The sequence below is a fragment of the Drosophila kikkawai genome, chromosome X (assembly GCF_030179895.1).
Source record: "Drosophila kikkawai strain 14028-0561.14 chromosome X, DkikHiC1v2, whole genome shotgun sequence".
Classification (NCBI taxonomy): domain Eukaryota; kingdom Metazoa; phylum Arthropoda; class Insecta; order Diptera; family Drosophilidae; genus Drosophila; species Drosophila kikkawai.
The window spans coordinates 32444376-32466879 of NC_091733.1; the positions used below are offsets into that span (position 1 = coordinate 32444376).

At 41.5% G+C, this 22504-nt stretch overlaps 1 protein-coding gene across 1 annotated transcript; it reads left to right on the forward strand.

Annotated features, from left to right (window-relative positions):
- The first annotated feature begins 18301 nt into the window (after positions 1-18301).
- On the forward strand, positions 18302-19690 carry LOC108070842 (metaxin-2). Its single transcript, XM_017161475.3, has one exon. The coding sequence runs from the start codon at positions 18414-18416 to the stop codon at positions 19419-19421; it is 1008 nt and encodes a 335-aa protein (XP_017016964.1). The 5' UTR covers positions 18302-18413; the 3' UTR covers positions 19422-19690.
- Positions 19691-22504: the final 2814 nt, after the last annotated feature.

Genomic DNA, 22504 nt, shown 5'->3' on the forward strand with positions numbered 1-22504 from the left:
TTGTTGTTACATCCTTCTGCCAGTTTTTTTGTTGCCTTAATGCACCAAAAAATGTCACAACAAGCAAAAAAGTACAAAAAACACAATAAAATGGGGAAAAACGGTAGGGAAAAGCAGAAAAAAAAAAGAGAAAAACGATCGCCAGCAGCCAGAAGCGAACGGAAAAGGGGAACTGACCTCATTTGTGAGAAAAACACACATACATACAAACACAGAGACTCCCAGCATTAGTGGGCGTGGCTCTTGCCTGGCATTTAATTGCAAATTTTACGCTCGCTCTAAATTTGTTGCCGGAAAGCTGGCGAAAAACCCAGTCATAATTGCAAAATGCACTAAAAGGCAGCCCCACCCCCTCCCCCCCATCGATGGCAGAGACCTGTTCATTAGCCATCCTTTTTATCCTGTTGGCCACCTCCCTTCCTCTTCTTTCATTTTTTGACAAACATTTCCAGCAGCCGCGCACAAAAGCGGTTTTACTCGTCTTCCTGCTTCCGGTTGGCTCATGGAAACCCATGATTTTTCCACCCAAACAATAACAACAACAACAGGGGCATAAGAGTGACAAAAAACCAAACAAAGGCGACACTCCAATCGCACAGGGGTTCCAGTGGCCATAATGGTTAAATGGCAAATTGTTGAGTGCGTCGGGAGGAGAAGCCCCATTTCGGAATTATTGGTATTAAGAGGAGAGGAGGAGAGCAGGAGGGATGAGGACTTGCCACCCGGATGCGATTCATCATTCTGGAAGCATTACCAAAACACATTTGCAATTGAAAATCCAGCACAGGCACTGGTTCCCCATTTGTATAATTATCGGGAGGGAATCGGAGAGAGGGGTCTGAGAGGGGTTAATGTGGTAAAAAGTTTGCAAATAATTTTCCACATAGTGTGTGCACTTCAATCATGGATGCTGTAATTAAAATATGGTTTATCAACGACACAATAAATAAATTAATCATTTTTCTAGGCTTTTGTATAAATTAATGGATCTTCTTTGCACTCGTGAAAATGTTTACCTAAGAAAATTGTATTTTGAGGGCATTGTCTTGATTTTAAAATAAATAAATAACCCAATAAATAGCTTTTTTCTTTTAGGAGATTTTTCGTAAATATAGAAAAATATTTTTATAAATGCCAGACAATCATTCAATTTAAATTAAACTAAAATAATTGAAAACAGTTGTATCTTAGGGTTAAAAAAAAAAACACACAACGAAGAGAGATATCTTCTAGCATAAGACATCCTCCACTTGAGGAAAACATTTCCCCTGGAAAAGCGAAACTAAATAATCGATGAACTGTAAGCAATGCCGAGCGATTGCTGTTAATTAAACATTGATGTTGGCAGTTGAAGCGACACAATCGAGGAATAACAATGGCTATGCAAGGACTCGGATCTCGGAGCTCCGACTCTCCGTTGTTTGCCCAACGTGAGTCCTGTGAGTCCTGTCCTCCCCTGGCCCGGGCCGAGTCAATTACACAGCTCGAGAGCTTGACTTTAATTGGAGCCTCCATCGCTTCTAATAAGCAAATAAATTTCCAGTTCAAAGGCCTCTCTTCGCAGAGCATAGAAAATATGCAGCTCGAATCTAATCCAATTGGATGTTGTGTGTATTTTGATATATGTATATGTTTAGGGAATGGGGGGGAGAAGGGCGAAGAGTGCGGAATCTGGGAAGATGAAAAGCAAACACAGGGACAGGCATAATTGCCGGCGGGGGAGGGACGAAATTCCGTATGCCAAATTCCAAAATTCCTGCCAAAAAGAAATGCAAGCTGAGGCAATGCCGAAATGAAAATATTCCGCATCCGCTGCACTCGCATCAGCATCCCCATCCCCCTGATGCGGGTTTGTGTATCTAATAGATATGCAGTGACAGCACCTGTATTTATGTGTCTGCATTTGTATCTGTTGCCTGTATCTGTAGCTGGCACTCGGCATATGTAGCTATATCTGCATTCCAATCTGCATTCGCATTCGCATTTGTATCTGTATCTGTTTCTGTCTATGTACATGTATCTGTGCCTGCATATGTATCTGCATCTGCATCTGCATCTGTATCTGTATCTGTGCATGAGTTTGCATAGAAATTAAATAAATATTTGCGTGCAACTAAATTGGAATTGGAATGCTGTGGATTCGGTTTTGGATTCGGTTTCGGATTCTGATTCTGATTCAGATTCCGGCTAGCCCCAGAACGATTGCGAATCGAATTTGCATCGATGCAAATTCCTGGCCCTGTCATAATTATTATCAGCAGCAGCAGCCAGGATATCACTTCTAATTGCCAACCGCAATAAATACGAATAATAATATGCACATTTTTCATTGCATTTTGACTTGACAACAAAAGGAACTTGCAACGCAAAATGGTAATTCGTTTGGAAATAAATCCAGGGATATTTGCATGCTCCTTTTTTTCCCCGCACAATGCCCGGCGGATTATGGGTTAATCATGCTGACCAGGACTAAGCACTCTCCAAAGGATTCACCAGCATTTGGCGTGTCAAGTGGTCGGTCGACCATTGTTTGTTTAGTGGCAGGCAGGACACCCGAAGGACCCGACACAGCCAATGACGTTGTCAAAGGTTTCAATGTGGAATTATGCGCAATTATTGACATTTAAACGCGGATTGACAAAGGGGGCTTAAGCACTTATCGACGTGTAATCACACACACGAGCTTATTGGGGTTTTTTTTCTAGCCGGGTTATTGCCCTCTGACCCGCTTTCGGTATTTATTTTGCTATTTTATTCAGCAGGGCTCAGCACTAATAACTTATTTTTGTGCCATCCGCCGGACTGCATACAAATTACACCTTCGGGGTGGATATATATGTTGAATTTTTAATTCGGTATTTATTTATAAAAACGAACGGGATGCGATCCATTAAGCCCAGCACTTAAAACATTAATACAGTGTCATAACTGCAGCTTTCTTACTTGCTCAGTGTGCATTTAACACTGCAAAATACATTTATTTAGTGGTTTCATTTATTTATAATTAAATGTGCTCAATAATTGTAAATTAAATTATAAATTAATTAAACCATAAATTAAATAATTCAGTGTTTAATTTATTTATAATTAAAAGTACAATAATAAAGAGCATTAAATTATAAATAAATTAAACCATATATTTAGACGTTATATGTTATATATATTTTAATATATTTCTGTACTTAAGGCAAGTACTAAAGAAACTGCAGCTATGACAGTTTAGTTACATAGAAAGACCCTAGAAATAATGAATACGTTTCTTGCCTCATTCTATTCATTCAATAAACTTTAAAAACACCATTAATACCCATATAAACTATATGAATCTGTCATAAATCCGTTTCCAGAACCCCAACAAAAGCACTTCCCTTTAAAGTTCCCTTTCAAAGAAATTAATAACCATATCTATGGCCCTGGCCGAAGGGATTTCCAAGGAGCTGCTGGCCAAAGGAAGCTGCCCCGAAGGCAAATGAAAACGTAAAGCAGCGTATTTAGCCAAATAAGAATGTGGCCAGCAGAATTGAATGAATTAGGAGAATGTGAAAAATGGGGAAAATGAGACCGAGAAAGGGAAATCGTGCTGGCCCATGCACGGCTGCCTGTGAAGCATCCCAGAATGCGTGTCTCATGCCCGGACGGACCTTTGCTGCCTGGCAATTTCCCGGCTTTTCTTTCCCCGCCCCCTTTGCCTGGCTTTCTCTAGCCTTTCTTCCGGTCTTCCGCCGCCTCTTCCTCCATTTGCATGCTTCGAGAGCCCAAAAATTGCTCTCCAATGCGTGACAAAGCCAAAGGCAGAATGGAAAACTAGCGAAAGCCGACTCGATAAAAGAAAAGTCTAGCAGGAGACAGGAAGGGGTGGGCTGAGGGGCTGTTGGTGGGTGGTGCTTTCGGGGTGAATGCCTGGCATGCTGCCCTAACGATCTATTCACCGTCGAGAGGCGTCTCGAGGCGTCTCGAGATTCCTGGCGACGACAACGAGAACTATTGAAGCGTATTAATTCTTTTTAATGCCAAAATAATAACGACGCCATTATGCCGGGCAACGGCAATGTATTCACCCCTCGGAAAATACCACCTACCCACCCCCACCCCCCTTTCTGTTTTTCTCTTTTTTCTGCCTTTCTGCTTTTCGGTGGCGCCCGGCGGTTTGGCGAGCGAGACGGCGACCAAAAGTCTGCAACGAAATGTTTTCCAATTGACCAAACAACGCAAAAATAAAAGCCAGCCAACATCAGGCTGAAAACAGCAAAATTTGGAAAATTAAAGGCTGTGGTTAGGAGAAGCTCTAGATACCCTACAAAAGGAAGCCATCAAAATTATTTTAATGAATGAGAACTGTAAACATTTGTAATCTTTTTAATAATTATGAAATATAACAAAATCTTTGAATAGAAAAACAAATATATTGGTAAAGGTTCTATGAGATTTAAGAGTTTTTAGATATACAAAAAAGTGTATATTTAAATTGATTAAATTGGGGAACTTTAACTTAAATTAAACTCCCTAAAAATATTAAAAAATATTATTAAGAGACCTCTAAGTTCCCCAAAATGTTTCTAGCCATGTCCTGTATAAAGAGTGAAATTCTGCTAAAAACTATTATTTTAATAACAGAAAATTGTTATAATTTTAATAATTATATAATATAATATATTTGTAATAATTTTTAAATAAAAAAAAATATATTTGTTAAGGGTTTTATATGAGATTTATGAGTTCTTAGCTATGAACTAAATTAATTAAATCCAATTTTTTCTCTCAGAAAGCCGTAACTGGAATTTAACTCCTCACAAAAAAAAAATAATAATAATAATAATACACCAAGAAGCTTCCCCAAAATTTTCCAGATTTTCCTTATATATATAGACACTAAATTCTGCTAATACTGTACTCTAAAACCCAACGAATTAATTGAGTTTGAGAAGGAAAGTGTATTTATCGGCAGGGCAGAAATGCGGAGGAGTGCTTGTGTGCATGTGTCCGATGCTTATAAACATAAAAACTGATAACGAAATCAAAACGTCGAGCCAAACGATTTGGAAATACTCGGACAGGAGCAACAACAATGCGAAAGGCAGGACAACAATGGCCGTGGCCGTAGTCGTAGCCGTAGTCCTTCTGTCCGGCCGTAACATCAATGTAACGGCCATACAACATTATTATCATCGCAAATGGCAAGTTAGACAAACACATTGAGTGCCCATTTAATGGCCCCCATCCGAGACGGGGCCTCCTGCTCCGGCTCCTGCTCCTGCTCCTGCTTCCAAGTCCGGACCCAACTCAGGGGAGGCAGTGAATCAGCACGGGATGGTTATGGGTCTAGGCACATAATGACCAAGCTAAACAGCAAATGAACTTTTAAACGTATTGAATTGACGTTCCACAGACAGAGGTTCCCCCTACCCCCGTCCCCTCTCCGAATGAGGCGTCAAAAGCACCGCCGGCAAATGGGATGCTGGAAGGGGATGCTGGCCAGGAGCTGGAGGAGGAGGCATTAATGGGTTGCCATGGACAGGCCCTCCGATATAATGTCTGCTCTGGCCAAGTGTGTAAGCCCACGGCTGATGGCTGCATTGAAGGCGGCTCAGCAGAAATCCCCAAAAGGAATACACAAATGGGGGGAGTATGTGGAGTAGGGAGTACGGAAGGAGTCCACAAAAGGACACAATCAATAAAGAAGAATGCAGGGAACACTAAATGCCAAACCAAAAATCTGTGAAAATTGTTAAGTAAATAAAAGGAAGGTTAACTTTATCCCAAGTTAAAATTTAATAAAATATTTTCATAATCAAGAACTTCAATTAGGCGGCAAAATAATTTAAATAAAAAATCAAACTGCTTTTATTATAATATATAATTGTTAAAAATTAACAAAACAGTCAGAATTCAGATTTATTTACCTTAAAAAAACTAACTAACGGATTTATAAGGCTTTATTAACCCCCTTAGAACCGTCTGGCATAAATCTGGCCCCTTTTGGCACGCACAAGTGGAAAATGGGGCTGGTGAGAGGGGAGAGGAAAGAAAGAGAGCCTTGACCACTGAATAGACATGGGTAAATGGGTAACAAGGGGAAGGGTATGGGTAGCTACCAGAATTAGGAAAGGTTTGAATGGATTCCAGGCAGAGTCAACTCAATATATTAATATATATATCCTTAAAACTAATAAAAAATGTTTTCCCTTCATCAAGAAGCAATCAGTTTCAGCAGTTAACTGTTCTACACAGATCGCTGTTACGTCACTTTATATAGAATATATAGAACAATAAATAGTCTTGGCTTGGACTTACCCGCAGTAGAGGACACTTAGTTGCCTCTCATCGCCACCGCAGACTTGGCTGAGTTGCATCGATAATTAACTCCCTTGATTGCAGGGTTTCTTGGAGTATTTGCAGAATTTTAGTATCAATTCCAATATTCCGGCGATCATCCAAATGGGTTTACATCCGCAGGTGAATAATTTACACAACTCTAGTGACTCGGCACTTTTCCGGCGATCATACGACGATTTGTAGACATTCACACGCGCACGCGCACAGATGACCGCGAGGGGAGGGGCGAACACATACTGAGGCAGCGGCGGTAGGCGTGCCTCTATTTACAGGCAGCTGGAGGGAGAGAGGTAGATCGAGAGGGAGAGAGGTTGAGAGAGAGTATTAGAGTGAGGCCTTACTTAAAGCAATGATGTGAGCAGAGGTGAGCGAGAGCTGCGAGCAGAGGTGCGAGCAGAGCTGAGGGCGGAGCTGATAAGAGAGCTGATAATGTCAGAGAACACGAACGAACACTCACCCACAAACACATACACTACGTGTACGGTGAGCAAGAGCTGCGAGCAGAGGTGTGAGCAGAGCTGAGGGCGGAGCTGATAAGAGAGCTGGTAAGAGAGCTGATAATGTCAGAGAAACAAACACACACACAAACACAGACTCTAAGTGTATGCTCTCATGAGAGCGCCCACACAGAGAGCTGAGCTGAGCTGACTAATTCGCTCTCATATTATTGCTTATCATCATCGCTCTATGCTCTGCTCTCAGATTAGAAGTTATATATGTACATATATATGTATATGTATTGATCTATAGATGTTAATATATCTAAATTAATGCTTGTCATCTGCGCTCTCAACTCTGCTCCCAGACTAGGAGTTCGAGTATTTATGTACATACGTATGTATATATTTATATATATTGATGAATAGATGTTAATATATGTAAAATGAATGTGTTTATTTAATTAAATAAAATACATCGGCACTTGTAATATATTTGATATATTAAGTTGAAGACTTTATTTTAATTATTATAAATATATATATAAATTGATATACATATATATATTATATATAGGTACACACAATATATTAATATATATATCCTTAAAACTAATAAAAAATGTTTTCCCTTCATCAAGAAGCAATCAGTTTCAGCAGTTAACTGTTCTACACAGATCGCTGTTACGTCACTTTATATAGAATATCATATATAGAACAATAAATAGTCTTGGCTTGGACTTACCCGCAGTAGAGGACACTTAGTTGCATCTCATCGCCACCGCAGACTTGGCTGAGTTGCATCGATAATTAACTCCCTTGATTGCAGGGTTTCTTGGAGTATTTGCAGAATTTTAGTATCAATTCCAATATTCCGGCGATCATCCAAATGGGTTTACATCCGCAGGTGAATAATTTACACAACTCTAGTGACTCGGCACTTTTCCGGCGATCATACGACGATTTGTAGACATTCACACGCGCACGCGCACAGGTGACCGCGAGGGGAGGGGCGAACACATACTGAGGCAGCGGCGGTAGGCGTGCCTCTATTTACAGGCAGCTGGAGGGAGAGAGGTAGATCGAGAGGGAGAGAGGTTGAGAGAGAGTATTAGAGTGAGGCCTTACTTAAAGCAATGATGTGAGCAGAGGTGAGCGAGAGCTGCGAGCAGAGGTGCGAGCAGAGCTGAGGGCGGAGCTGATAAGAGAGCTGATAATGTCAGAGAAACAAACACACACACAAACACAGACTCTAAGTGTATGCTCTCATGAGAGCGCCCACACAGAGAGCTGAGCTGAGCTGACTAATTCGCTCTCATATTATTGCTTATCATCATCGCTCTATGCTCTGCTCTCAGATTAGAAGTTATATATGTATATATATGTATATGTATTGATCTATAGATGTTAATATATCTAAATTAATGCTTGTCATCTGCGCTCTCAACTCTGCTCCCAGACTAGGAGTTCGAGTAAGAGATATATTTATGTACATACGTACATATGTATATATTTATATATATTGATGAATAGATGTTAATATATGTACAATGAATGTGTTTATTTAATTAAATAAAATACATCGGCACTTGTAATATATTTGATATATTAAGTTGAAGACTTTATTTTAATTATTATAAATATATATATAAATTGATATACATATATATATTATATATAGGTACACACAAATATAAATATATATGAACTTAAATTTTTTTTTTTTTTAATAAATCTATATATAAAAACACCTACATTTAATTTGCAAATTTAATAACATTATAAGATAAAAGCCCTTTGGATTTAGTTATGATAAATTTCTACATCGATGAAATGATTTATTTTTAATTTAATTTCCTTTATTTTTAATTGCCTTAAATTATTATTGCAAAAGATATATGTACATACCAGCAGCAGAGCTCCCTTTCTTGTTTAGAAATCAAATAAGTCATCGATTCTGGTCATAAATTAATTCCTGAAAAAAAAATCAATATGCAATTAGAGATCATATATCAATGATATATTTTATGTGTTCAATTTATGACTTTAATTAAGCTAGAAAATATGATATGCAAATTTAGCCTATGAAAGATGGCTCCGTGATTAGGATTTTGTATGAATAAATAAAAAAAAATTAAATAAAATCCTGAAAAGAAATTGAGCATGCCTGCCTAAAGCTGTAGGATATTATCCTCAGATTCAGGATCTGCCCTGGACCCCAAGAAAAAACCCACTCAAAGCCAACATAAAACGCATATTTGTCTGGCGACTGATAACTACTGCAATTTGGAAACGTCAATTTCCACGCCCCTTTGTGTATGGAGAGAAAATGGGGAAAAATGCCGACAACAAATCACAGTTTAAGCGCCACTATTCCCTCGAATTGAAAAGAATGAAAGCCTCGTCCTGGTCCTGGTCCTGGTCCTCTCTCTCTGGCAATTTATTATGGTCACGATCGTTCGTCACCTCGTTCGCCCGCTTTATGGTCGAAAATAACAAAACAGCAGCACATGACCCGCCGCTTTGTTTAGTTTTTTTCTATTTTATTTTTTCCATTTTTATTTTCCATTTTTGCATTTTTATTTATTTTTTTCTGCTCTCTTTTTTGAGATTTTTAAGCGGCACTAACCTCTTGATGGCAGGACGTGACCGGGCAGCTGTGGAAGCTCCGAGCTCGAGCTCGAGTTCGAGTTGATTTAAACGATCCAGCAACATGCAGATGAGTTTTTGATTTTCCATTTTGTGCGTTTGCAGTTCTGTGTTTCCCGCTGTTTGTTTTTACGAGCTGACAAACTGACGGGCGGCGGCGGAAAAGCGGAAAAGCCGGGGCGCCGGGACGCCGGAGATAGTGCCAGGGGGCCACGCATAATTTAACATTCGACGGGGGGAGGGGGAGGCTGGCTCTGTCTGGGCCGTGTTTGTGTTTACATTTCGTCTTAAGCAGCGACAAGATGCCGCCATATATTTGTCACATGGACGCCACTTTTACGGCGGCCTGCCGAGGGGGTGCCAGAGGGTTGCAAGGACAACAATCGACGAGTGGATATCGCCAGGCACTGGCACAACAAAGGCGCACAAGGCGCAGGGCCAAGAGGGCCACGAGGAGTTGTGTGCAAATAACCTTAAGCCGGAAGCTCGTCAAGTGACTTTGCTGCCTTCCTGCCATTCAGCCAAAAAAGGAAGTACAGGAAAAAAATTCTTCAGCCACTACAACCTCCAGTTGCACAGGAAAAAAATATTGGAGATTAAATAATAGTCCTAATTTATGTTAATATTTTATAAATAACAAGAATGAAAGCTAACTTTGGCCAGCCAAAGTTTGTATACCCTTGCAGGTAACAATTGAAATATATCATAACTCAGCCAAAAATGCATTAATTTCGATTCGGAAAGCAGTTTTGTGTGAGTTTTTATTAATTTAAAAAAACTGCATACCAAATTTAAAATTTTAAGAAATCGAAATTTTTGGCCATTTTTGCTAATTTTAATGATGTAACCCCTTATCAAATTTCGCAAAAATGGCCAAAAAATCGATTTCCTTCTGACATGTCTAGAAAGATTCGCATGTTAATGCTGATCAAGAATATATATGGTTTATGGGGTCGGAAATGGTTCCTTGACTTAGAAAATTATTATTTTGTATTATAAAATCTGATTTTTTGTATTAAAAAACTTCTTGATTTTTTAAAATTAAAAATATCATAACTCGGCCAAAAGAGCATTAATTTTAAATCGGAAAACTGTTCTGTGCAAGATTTTCTACAGTTAATAAATCTGCATACTTCATTAAAAAATTTTGAAATCAAAAATTTTAATGATGTAACCCCCCTTATCAAATTTCGCAAAAATGGCAAAAAAATCGATTTCTTTCTGACATATCTAGAAAGATTCCCCTGTTGATGCTGATCAAGAATAAATATGGTTTATAGGGTCGGAAAGGTCTCCTTCACTGCGTTGCAAACTTCTGACTGAAATTATAATACCCTGCAAGGGTATAAAAACCTAATATTACCTTTCATATTTTAATATATTTATAATAAATAATATTTTCATGCTAAAAAATATCATAAAGCATTTATAAACTAATAAAACAGATTTAAAAACTATTCCAGTCAAGATCTTGGCTTTTTTGTTACATTAAAATTACTTTTAAATATCTACAATAGATTCTATTTTTAAAATATATATAATAAAATTATTATAATAAACACTATTAAATCCTTAAATTATGTAGCATTTCCTCAAGAAATTTCCCAATTATTTAATAGATTTTTTCCTCAGTGCAATCCAACCCGCAAATGCTGCTCCATCATCAACGTATCCAAAGTATTTGCATTTTGTATCACTTAAGCAGCAGCTTTTCCATTGTTGCCACTGGTCACAGGAGACATTTATAGTCGAGCACACACACGCACACACACACACACACACACACTCTCATACGGTGGGGCATAAAACTTGCCCTTGGTTTTTCTTTTCGTCGACTTTTCCCCATTGCGTGCCTTATTTGCGACTCAAATGTTAAGTAATGGAATTATTCGTGTGCTCAAGTGTAGGCTCCATTTGACCAAGAAACCAAAGACGTCGAAGCCCGAGTTTCCAACAGAGTTTTCCCAGGCGTTTTCCCCGGCATTTTCCCCAGTCTCCACCCTGTTTGACAATCAAATTTTGCTTGGCAACAAATTTCGGACAGCGCCGAAGGAGGCGCGTGTAATTGCCAAGACAAACATTGTGTTAAGTGGGCGCCCCACACAAACAAGCGGCTCATACGCCGCCGAAATTGTGGCCAAGACAGCTGTGCTAGTCTCTCTCTGTGTGTGTGTGTGTGTGCGTAGTGTGTGTGTTTTGGTCTATTTGCCTTGGCTGCGCTGACTTTGACTTTTTGGCGGCCAGCTTGGCTCCTCATATATGATGTGCAGATTTTCCTGGTTTGGCAGATTTTTCTTTAAATTTAAATATATTTTAAAACATTTCTTAGATGCTAAATTTGAATTGAAGGTTTATTAATAATATATTAATGATATAAAGGGTAGAGAGCAGGGCTTAAGTATTTCAATTTTAATTATTTTTGATAAATTTGATTCCTCAAATTTTCCTTAAAAAATTCTAGTGATTTTTTTCTATATCCTAGATGTTTCCTTAATTTTTTCTTGATAATTTCCCAACAATTCTGTGATTTTCCTTAAAGATTCCTAATTTTTCCTTGACTTTTTCCTAACATTTACTAAAATATTTATTATATTCAACCTTGACTTGAACTTTAAACGAAAATATCTTTTGCTTTATATTTTTATTAAATTAACTCCCTTTTTTCCACCTCTTTCACTTTATTTTTCCCTTGGTCTCCCTTTGGCTTTCTGTCGAAATTTTGACTTGTTTCGCCTTTGATTAGTTTCCCCTAAAAACTAATTTCCTAATGGCTTCTAATGGGTTTCTAATTGATTTTGATTGACTTGATGGTTTTCCTCCTGCATGTGAGTTACATTTTCTGCAAGCTTATCAATCGATTTGTTGAATTTTTCTGAACAAGAAAACTTTACAGAACTTGCAAGAGCAAGAAGAAAAAAACAACATCCTTTGTTATGAAAGTAGTTGCACTCTTTTTTTGCGATTCTTTTCATTCTTCAACTCCTCGTTATTGTTTTCCCTACTTTCCGTTCGTTCGCTCATTATCCTGCCGGCCTCCTTAATTTCCGCCACTCCATTTTCCTCGGTTTTCCATTTCCCTCTCCCTCCCTTTTTCCCCTTTCCCCCCTTTTTCACCATTTTATTTTCGGACATACCTACTTATTTTAATTTAACCTTCACTTGTACTGGGAGGCTGGGCAGGGGGCGGGACGGCGTCCTGGCTCAGAGGGATACGGTCGAAGTGTTAAGCCATTGTCGCCATTGTGTTGGCATCTGCTCGGCGCTCTGCCACGCCCCGTGCCCACGCAACTTTTACGCCTCCGCACAATGGGAAAATATGTAAGGAAATAATGGGATGAGTTCAAGGGGAGAGGAGAGAGTGCACTGCAAAAAAAATAGCCAGCACTGAAAGATTACTACAAGTTAAATTTAATCCTGTTCTGATTTTCTTTTCGGTCTCTTTTTGTTGCAGTGTAGACAGAGAAAGCCCAGACGAGGGCACAGAATTTCGCAATTAATCACAATTAAAAACGGCCCGAAGATCCTTTCTGCTGCCATGTACACCTCAACTCCTGGACACACACACACATATATTCGCCTTTCCTGCACCCTTTTGGCCACGTCATCCGCATTTAATTATGGAAATGTTAATTTGCTTAGCACTTCAGGCCAGGCCGCCACCTCCCCCTGTATTTTCACCACTTTCTCCCGCCAATTTCCCCGCTGGTCATCCATTTTCCCGGCGTCACCTGGCCGCGAGTCAGCGAAAATGTTCATGTTTAGTTTTTTCTCTTATTTTTTATTATTTTCTTTTTGTGTTGCCATCGCGCCATTAATTTTCAATTAACACTATGCCAGCAGCAGACGCCGTGGACACAAGATCACGGTCTGCCGGGGGAGGGCAGCTCCTGCTCCGTCTGGGTCAGCGTTAGTCAATGGCACACAGTCCTAATCAGGACGCCGCCAGGATAAGTGGAAGTGTAAGTGCAAGTGCTAAGCTGCCGGAGACGGCGCGTCAAAATTGATACCCTGTAGGGGCTTTCTTAGGGGGTTTATGGGAACGAGTTCTGTCTCTCTAACTCTTTTTCAAATATTTCAAAACTCTCTCGAATAAATCCCACACAAAATTAAATCCATTCATTTTGCATTAAAAATAAAAAATAAAATAACCAAAATGAAAACCTATATTCTGTTCAATTAAAAATAATAAACAAGAGCATCCTTAAATATATAAAATATATAATAATTCCCAGGTAACTGCCAGTCTTAGCCTCTTGCCCGCCAGTGTTATTTCTTATTTATTGCCTCGTTCGTGCTCTCATTGGCACCCAACTTAACCCTGGCCAGGCCAAGCCCAGACCCAATCCCGAACCCGAACCCCAACCTGGTCCCAGGTACCACCTGTAGTTCATTTCATTTATCGCTCGTCCCCACCAACAAAGTTCAATCCTTTGTTGTTCCCTGCTTACGCCATTAACTTAAAGTGCCATTGGCCCCGTTCTGTGCCCGTCTGGGGTTCCCAGCTCCCAGTTCCCAGCTCCTGGATCCCGGATTCTGCAGCCTGTAGCCCGGCGTTCCAGGACTCGTCGCATAAGCAGCATCTGGCCATCTGCGTAGTCTGGGAGCACTTAACTTAAGCGCTCTAATTGTATTAAAAGCGTGTCCTGTCCCGCCTACGGCACTCCCCCCTCTCCTCCCTCCCTTTTATTCCCATTTTGCAGGACCAAAAACCGGAAAGGGACCTCCGCCATAGTCGAGTTGAGTCGCCGCCTGACGTTGACGCAATGTCTCGCCTCTCGTTTCGTTTTGGCCTGGCCAGCATCTCGGTTTTTGGGCTAATTCGGCTAAGTGATTTCAATGAGTGCGTGCCTTATCTGACTTATGGTTTAATTAGGGTCAGGCGAAAGGGTTTTTCCCTGGTAATTCCTGCACTGCAATTAGTTCCGATTAACCCAAAAATGCCAGAAAACTTTTTGGTGTCACTGCCGCTGCGCTTGAGTAAGCAAAGGCCATTTGAAAATTATTACAAAAGGTTTAGTAATATTTCTTAAAGAGTAAAAGGTGCAATTTACTAGTTTCTTTGTAATTTTTAGAAAGTTAAACTGTTGATTGTAAAATTTATAAAGTTCTCCAAGAGTAACTAAACAATTTCCCTAGGAAAAACACCGCGAAATGATGGAAGCTTATGGCAAACTCTAGTTGGATTTTTTTTCCTCCTTTTATTGTTCGTGGCTTTGTGGCTTCACCTTTGGCCCACTTTTGGCCGTGTCAGCTTTAGCCCCTCACTTGGCCCCGATTCGTCCTGGCGGCTGCTGCCTATTTTTGGCCTGCAAGGAGTCCGGGGTTCTGCCTGCCTGCCTGCCACATCGTAGACATTCCTTGGCACTCGGCTTTCGGCTTTCGCCTGGCTGGAGCCCCGGGTAAATGTTAATTAAGCATCATTTACGCATTCAGGCCGCCATAATTTGCAGCGACAATGACACTGACAGCGCCACAATGTTGCGACAACTTTGACAAGCCCCCAGGCTCCGCTGGCAGCCAAAGACGAGACGACCCAGGACCCCACCCAAAGACCCTTTCCCATCGCCCAGGCATCACTCGGCACGCAGTCAAATTTAATGTAACATAAAAGGTTTTCCATTCCGTTTTTTCATTCCAGGAATGTAAGGGAGAGAGGGAGGGGGGAAGAGAGGTAATGGTTCCATCAGGACAACCGCAAAATAGGCGTTGTAATGCGTCAGGACGAGACTGCATGATAGGCAGCCCTCGACAACTCGGAGAAGAGTGATCAAATCAATAGGAAACTCTGTTCAGAAGGGTCTCGTATTTTTCTGTATATATTTTCCTTTATATTTTTTCCCATATATATTTTCCTTTTTATATTTTATAAATGTTCAAGGGAATTTTATAATTTAAGGTTTTCTGAACATTACCATCTCGAATTAGGCCAATATATTTATTTATTTCCACGATTACTTAAATAAATGTTATTATTGATAAACAAAAAACCCAACCCAACCTGCTTAAATATGTACTAACAAGTGGGTCCGTCAGCTGTGATTCCTCCTTTATGTCCTCCCGGCTGGCCACTCCCTCGCCTTGGCCAGTCTTGGCTTTTGTCCGAGTGCCCGCTTATCTCCTCGAGACAAAGGACAATACGGCCGTGGATTAGCTCAGCCAAACGGCTATTTAGCGGCCTCCAGAGAAAGGAGTCCTATGCTCCGCCGAATTCTAGCCACAAAGCGGCCGGCGAAATGCGCCCAACAGCTGGCCAACAATATCCAACAATGGCCAACTGTGGCAACAAAATAACAACACAAAAATGAAACAAAAAAAAGAGACAGAAAAAGAAAGCGAATATAATAATAAAGACAAGCAGCCGCGTGGAATGGAGGAGCACAAAACCGAAATAGCAAATAAAATTGCACAACAAAGATGGAAACGGAGCAGCGAATGCAGGAGACGAAGACAAAGGACGAAGCCGGGGAGTCGTGCGAAAGAATTACGTTAAAAGCCAGGACTAACGATGCCATCGGACGGGGCAGGACTGAGCCAGGATATACCCTGATGTCTTCAAAATATCAGGTTGAATTTTAGATAAATAAAAAATAAATATACATACAGGAAAATATAAAGGGAGAAAAAAAAATAAAAAAAAATAAAGAAAAGGTTTTTAAGAAATTATAGAAAATATTTTAATCAACTATTTTAGCTGAATTAAATGCTTTATATAAAGTAACAGAAATAAAAACAATTTATATTTTAAATATTACAGATAACAGTAGAAGGTTTACATAAAAATGTTAAGATAGTTTAGGCTTTTGCTCCCAAAAATTATCATACAATATTATAATCCCTCTCTAGCCACCCAGGACCTGGCAGGACCTCCGTCTAGTACAGGGTATCCCGTATCCGGATAAGCAAAAGGCCAAGCCCGGGCCAAGCCAGTCGCAGCTCACACATTTCTCACACCAAATGCAAATAAAACGACGCCTCGGAATTGAAATAGAAATAGAAAATTGCCAAACAAAAATGGCAGCATAAACTTTTGCCGTTTCCCCTTCACTTCCGTACGTCATTCGTTCTCCTTTTTCGCCGGCACTTTCTCTGCTGTGGTGTCTCAGTGTCTCAGGATCCAGGCTCCTGGCTCCAGGATGTTAGCTCCTGGTTGCTTACTCCCTGCTCCCAGATCCCCCTCCATCCGGAGGTCGTAATTCTCGAAAAGTGAAAGAGACACAGTGGCACACATATACGCAGAGAAAGGGAGTCTGCTGCTGCTGCTGCTTGTCGACATTTTGGTAATAAATTGAGTTTTATGGCAGTCATATTATTCTTTATTAGTGGGTAAGAATTGTTGCCTTTTGTTGGCTTTTGTTGCCGAAACGATGTCTCAACCAGCCACCCCAAAAATCCATCCTGCCACCTGAACCACCAAGGCTGGCGATTTGTTGTGTGAAGTGGCTTGCAGCAGCAGCAGGGCTTAATTAATTTGGCAGGAGCAGGACTATGAGCAGCACTGAGACTACAACGAAGCCTTGAGAAATTCCCAAAAGTCCTTGGCCAAAATCAATCAACGACAGGGAATGACCTCGAAACTAGGCTAGGACCTCCTCAAATCAAAAATTCGCCTCCAAAACTCGTAATTCAGCGTTAAATTAGTCCCAAAAGGCAAAAGGGAATATACCAAGCGGGCCAAGGCAAATGGCCAACTGGGATAATCCGTCAATCGCACATCTGATATTCTTGGCTGTCAGCGGCCGAAGTGATTATGGTTGAGTCCTTTTCCTCAGAAGGGAAATCCTAATACTGTTAGTTGGGGTAATTGAATATTAAGGCTGTGTTTGGGTTCGATTCTTAGGGATTAACTTGCCTTATTCAACATAAAATTTTAATTTATTTTATTAACTATATATTTTGAAAATTAACTACTTAAATATTTATGAATTAATAGAATTAAATTAAATATTAAATAAGTAAAAATAATTAAATATGTTATTTTCTTCTCTATATACGCTTAATTTACTTAAAAGTATTAAAACATGTTTATGATATACAAATAAAGATTATAAAATTTATTTTAAGGCTTAATTTGAATTATTCAACATTAAATTTTAATTTATTTTATTAAGAATTTATTTTGTTTGATTTATTTTGAAGATTAACTAAGTAAAGATTAGATTTCCTTCCCTATATTCACTTAATTTGCATAATTCTAAAATATATTTAATATATTTATAATATAAATTATAAAATATATTTATTACCTACAAATACAAACTATAAAAGCAGCCCTTTTCACCCTCCTATTCCCTTAACCCTCCTACCTGATGATCCTTGAAACTCCAAGCCTAGGACACACTCCGCCTCTCGACTTGCGGCTCAGCGCCGGAAACACTCGCTGGCGGAGTCCTCAAGGCCTGCATAATGTTCCGCTTGTGTAATTTATCATCCTCGATGCCAAAGTCCGCGAATCTGTCTGCCAGAGGGGGACCGAGATGCGGGGCAAACCTTTTAGGCCAACGCTGAGTGCTTCTCCTGGCTCCCTGCTCCCTGCTCCCGACTCCTTGCTCCGCCCCGATGATTAATTGCCGGAATGTCCATTTGAGCGGAAAATTCACAAAACATTTTCATCATCAAAGCGAAGCCGAAGCTTCAACTGAAACTGAAACACAAACTGAAACTGATTTCCTCGGCTGCAGGAATAATGCCCGCCAGCAACTGTTTAAATAATTGGCTTAATTGCAAATATAGTTTTATTTGCTCGCCGCTAATTGCATACATTTCCCGTTTAAACTCCTTTTATTTAAGGCGAAAATTGATTTAAGCCTCTTGGCTGAAGGCCAATCAAGGCCTGTTTGAGCGCAAATAATGAATAACAATCGAGTTTTCGAATTACCAGGAGTAACAGTAACATTTTCGATTCATTTCCACTTCATTTGGGAAAATATAAAATATATAAAATTCATTTTCCAAAGTCAACCACATTTTCCCCTCGAAATTACCGTTTTTCCAGCCATGAATCGAGAGCAGAGTCTGACCGCCGCCTTTGGGCAGTCTGGCCAGGCGGCCGAGAAGCCATCATTGGATGACCAGAATGATCAGCTGGAACGGCCGCAGGAGCAGAATCAGGATCATGAGGAGCTCCTGGAGGAGGGCGAGCAATCCTGGCCGGATGTAGTACAACTGCATCAGCCGCCGGAGCACAGTCAGCTGCTCCTCGCGGAACGCACTAGCTGCATTGCCGTCAGGACATACCTGCGCCTGTGCCGCCTGCCCTTTGCCGAGAAGACCAGCGTCCATGCCGAGTTCATGACCCAGGGCGGCCGCCTCACCGGCCTGCCCATGCTCCGACTGGGACAGTTTGACATTTTGGCCGAATTCGAGCCAATTGTGAACCATGTGGTGACCACCAAGCCCTCGAAGGCTCTGGGCCGTTGGCTGTCGGAGGAGCAGCGCGAGGATATGCGCGCCATGGTCAACTACGTGGAGACCGTCTTCACGCTGGCCGAGACCCATCTCAGCTACGTCGATCCCGTCAACTATCGGCTGTACACGGCCCGGCGGAGCGGCGGCGGTCATCCCTGGCTGCTGAGCCTGATCCGACGATTCTATAAGCAGCGCCAGGCCATGCGGCTGCTCCGCGTCTACCAGTGGCATCATCTCAGCGCCGACGAGGTGCTCGACGAGGTCAGCGAGTGCTGCGAAGCACTGCTGGAGCAGTTGGAGGAGCAGGGACATGGCTGGGAGGGTTACCTGTATGGACCGCAGCCCTGCGAGCTGGACGCATTGGTCTTTGGCCATGTGGTGGGTATAATCAACACGCCGCTGCCCAACCGGGAGCTAACCGAGCTGCTGTACACCTATCCGCGACTTGTGGCCTTTTGCCGGCGCATCGACGCCAGCCTGTATGGGGGGAAGCTGCTAAACGAGAGGGAGGACTCTGGATCTGACACCGAGGAAGAGTGTTTCCAGGAGGAGGAGCAGAGGCAGGAGGACAAGGAACAGAAAAAGGAGCACGACTAGGTTTCCAGGAGGAGCAGGAGGAGGAGCAGAGGCAGGAGGAGGAGCAGGAAGAGCAGAGGCAGGAGGTTAAGGAACAGGAGCAGGAGAAGGAGCAGTAGAAGGAGCAGCAGCTGGAGAAGGAGCACGACCAGGAGACAGCACAAAATTAAAGGAGACGGAGGAACAAAGGATTCTTATTGTTTTTTTATTTGGCCAGGGTTCGGGAAGCCAATCAAAAATATGCAAAGCATTTACAATAAAAAGCGGCAGACAAGCCGGCGGATGGAGGAGCCACAGTCCTGGGATTGGAAAGGGCCTGTGGAGCAGGTCGGGCCAGAGATAAGCCAGAGCACAAGGCCATAAAATACAGCAACAGACCAGGGCCGAGACACTGCAAAAAATAAGACGAATTTGCCAAAACTCCTTTGGTTACCTAAAGGATTTTGGTTTTCTTTTATTTCAATTCTTTTTTCTTCCAATATCTAAATGGTTGCCCAAAGATTACTGTTTATAAAAAAAAATACAAAAAATTATACAAATTAAGTTTAGTCTTAGTGTAAATAGTGACAAAGGTCCTTTGGCAAAATGATGGCATTCAATTTAAGTTAGCCTTCGACTTGGACTTGGACTCGGAGCTGGACTTCAAGGTAGTCTCCCATAAAACGTCAGTTCGATTTTATGACTGCCCCAAAGTCACCGCCAATCCCGGAGAAGGGTCTCCTCCGACGCTAAACCGGGTGACATGGCCGCATCGTTCGGACAATCAGGGGCCATCATCGGTGTACCCGCTGCCCTTTCCTGTTATCCACGGTCCTTGTTTTCTTTTTTTGTTTGCCCGACTTTTCCCTTTTTGACTGCTTTGCAATCAGAAACTCATCATGGCCTATTGATGATTTTTTTCCTTGTTTTTTTGTTCTTTTTTTGTTGTGCCGAGGATAATGTTCGGCTGTCTCTGTTCCTGTCTCTGTCGTAATTTATTGGAATTTTCCAAAAGGATTAAGTACGCCAATAAGCGTTGCTCAACGTCAATAAGCGTCCTGTTCCGCACTTGGGGACCGGCTCCCTGCTCCTGTTATCGTCATCAGACGCTGCCGCCGGCCATTTTCCAGCCCTTTCTCTGTCTGTTTCCGCTTCCGCTTCTCGTTTGTGTGTCTGTGTGTGTGTGTGTGTGTGTGTGTGGCGAAAAAGGAAAGGAAAAACCAGAGAAAACACTGATAAATGCTGCGCGTGTCGAACGGCAGCCTGATTTGTTTGGCTTAATATTTCAATTTTTCGGGTGGGAATTGGAAAATAAATGGTTCTCGTTACTCGTTACTTTCTACTGGCAACTGGTAACTGGCAACTCGCCACCAGCTAGTCGTCACTCCCAGGTATCAACTGTCCCCTCCTTACTCCTCCACTCCCTGCAAGCCACTCGCCACAGTCACTCAATTTGTGCTGAAAACTCCGCCGGATACGGAAGCAGTGACTCGCTGAAATCACCTCGCTGTAAACAAAATGAACGTCGTATTTTTTGGAGCCCCAAGTCATTCACCAAGCTTCTTTCGAACTTTTCTCCATCACGCTGTGCTTTATCACTTTATTCGGAGCTGAGTCGCCCGATTATCTATCATCCGGCAAAGGAGTCGGCGTCCTGAGTCCTGTGTCCTGTGTCCTGCGTCCTGTGTGTCCTTTGTCCTCGTCATCAGCATCACCGAGAACGAGAACTAGAACGACCTTCAACTATCGCTCTCGCTCTCTCGCCAGAGTAACCCTAATGGAAAGTGTATAAAACACAATTTGTTTTCATTTTGTGCTGAGCGACTTTCCCCGACTTTTCCCGCCGCCGGCTTCGAGTTTTCAGCGCTTTATCTTGCAGATCCGCCAACACCAACACCACGACCACGACCACGGCCGGCAGAGCACTCCATCCGAATCCCATCCCGAATTCAGCATTCTGTCAGCTTAACCGCTGCCACTTGCCATTGTTGGCTGTTTATTTTGGTATTTGTTGGTGGCTCTGCGAAAACTTTTGCACATGCCACGCCCAGGCTCGCCCCTCGTCCTGTCTGACTGCCTTAGGGCCACTAAACAACAGATAGACTCTAAGCGGGCCAAGAAAAAAAGAAGAAAAAACAACACTCTGTAGGTGTATATATACATTGAGATATATACACAAAGATAACTGCAAATACAGGGAGAGAAATATGGAGCAGAGAAAAGCTATTGGCAGGGCTAGGAATAAGTTTTAAATGGAGTCAAATCATTATTATTTCTGACATTAAAATTAAATTAAAATCAGATTTTATATTTAAGTTATTAAAATCTTAGCTGAATGCCATTACAAAAAAGAGGAGTTACTAACATTAAAATGTATCTTAAAGTTGAAATAATTAAAGAAAAGGTCTTCGACCTTAAAAAGAAACTTTTAAAACACTTATTTAAATATATAAAATATATAATATAATATGATATAAATAAAGAAAGGGTGTTTAAGACTAAAAATATATATATAAAACACTTTCTAAGATATTGATTTATTATTTAACAACTCGAACTCATTCCCTAATTTTCCCTGTGCTTACCATTTATATACGGAAAAGTTCTTACGCCCAGGCTAGGTCCCAGGAAGAGGTTTGCGGACGGCGGCTCGGAAACTCGGAAAAACTTTTGCGTAGCCTACAAATTTTCTTTTTCGGCTCCAAATTGGCTGAGGGAGGAAACTTTTGCTGGCGGCTACTTTCGCCACTGCTGCCCGCTGACGCCGGCTAAGATGTGGCAGCAGCAGCATCAGCCAGGCACTGCCATGTCCTGTGTCCCTGCACTGGATCCTGGCCCAAGGAGCAGTGATTAGGCAATAATTCGGTGGCACGCAAATGGCGCACATATTAACCCGGCCCGGAGGAGAGATCACGCCCCGGGAAATATTATGGCGTGTCATTGGACAACTCAATACAGCCGAGGACGAGGACGAGGACTCCTTCGCCTTCGGGTTGTTAAGCAAATCACGTAAATTTCTTTAAACGAATTACTTTCAAATTATCGGGAATGTTTGCTTTACTTTTTTTTCTCAGAAGGCGAATCCGCTAAGCAGGTGCACGTGTGTGTGCCAGAGAAGAAGCCGG

Excerpts from the sequence above, each read along its gene's own strand:
- LOC108070842 (XM_017161475.3), top strand. The coding sequence starts at position 18,414 with ATGAATCGAGAGCAGAGTCTGACCGCCGCCTTTGGGCAGTCTGGCCAG.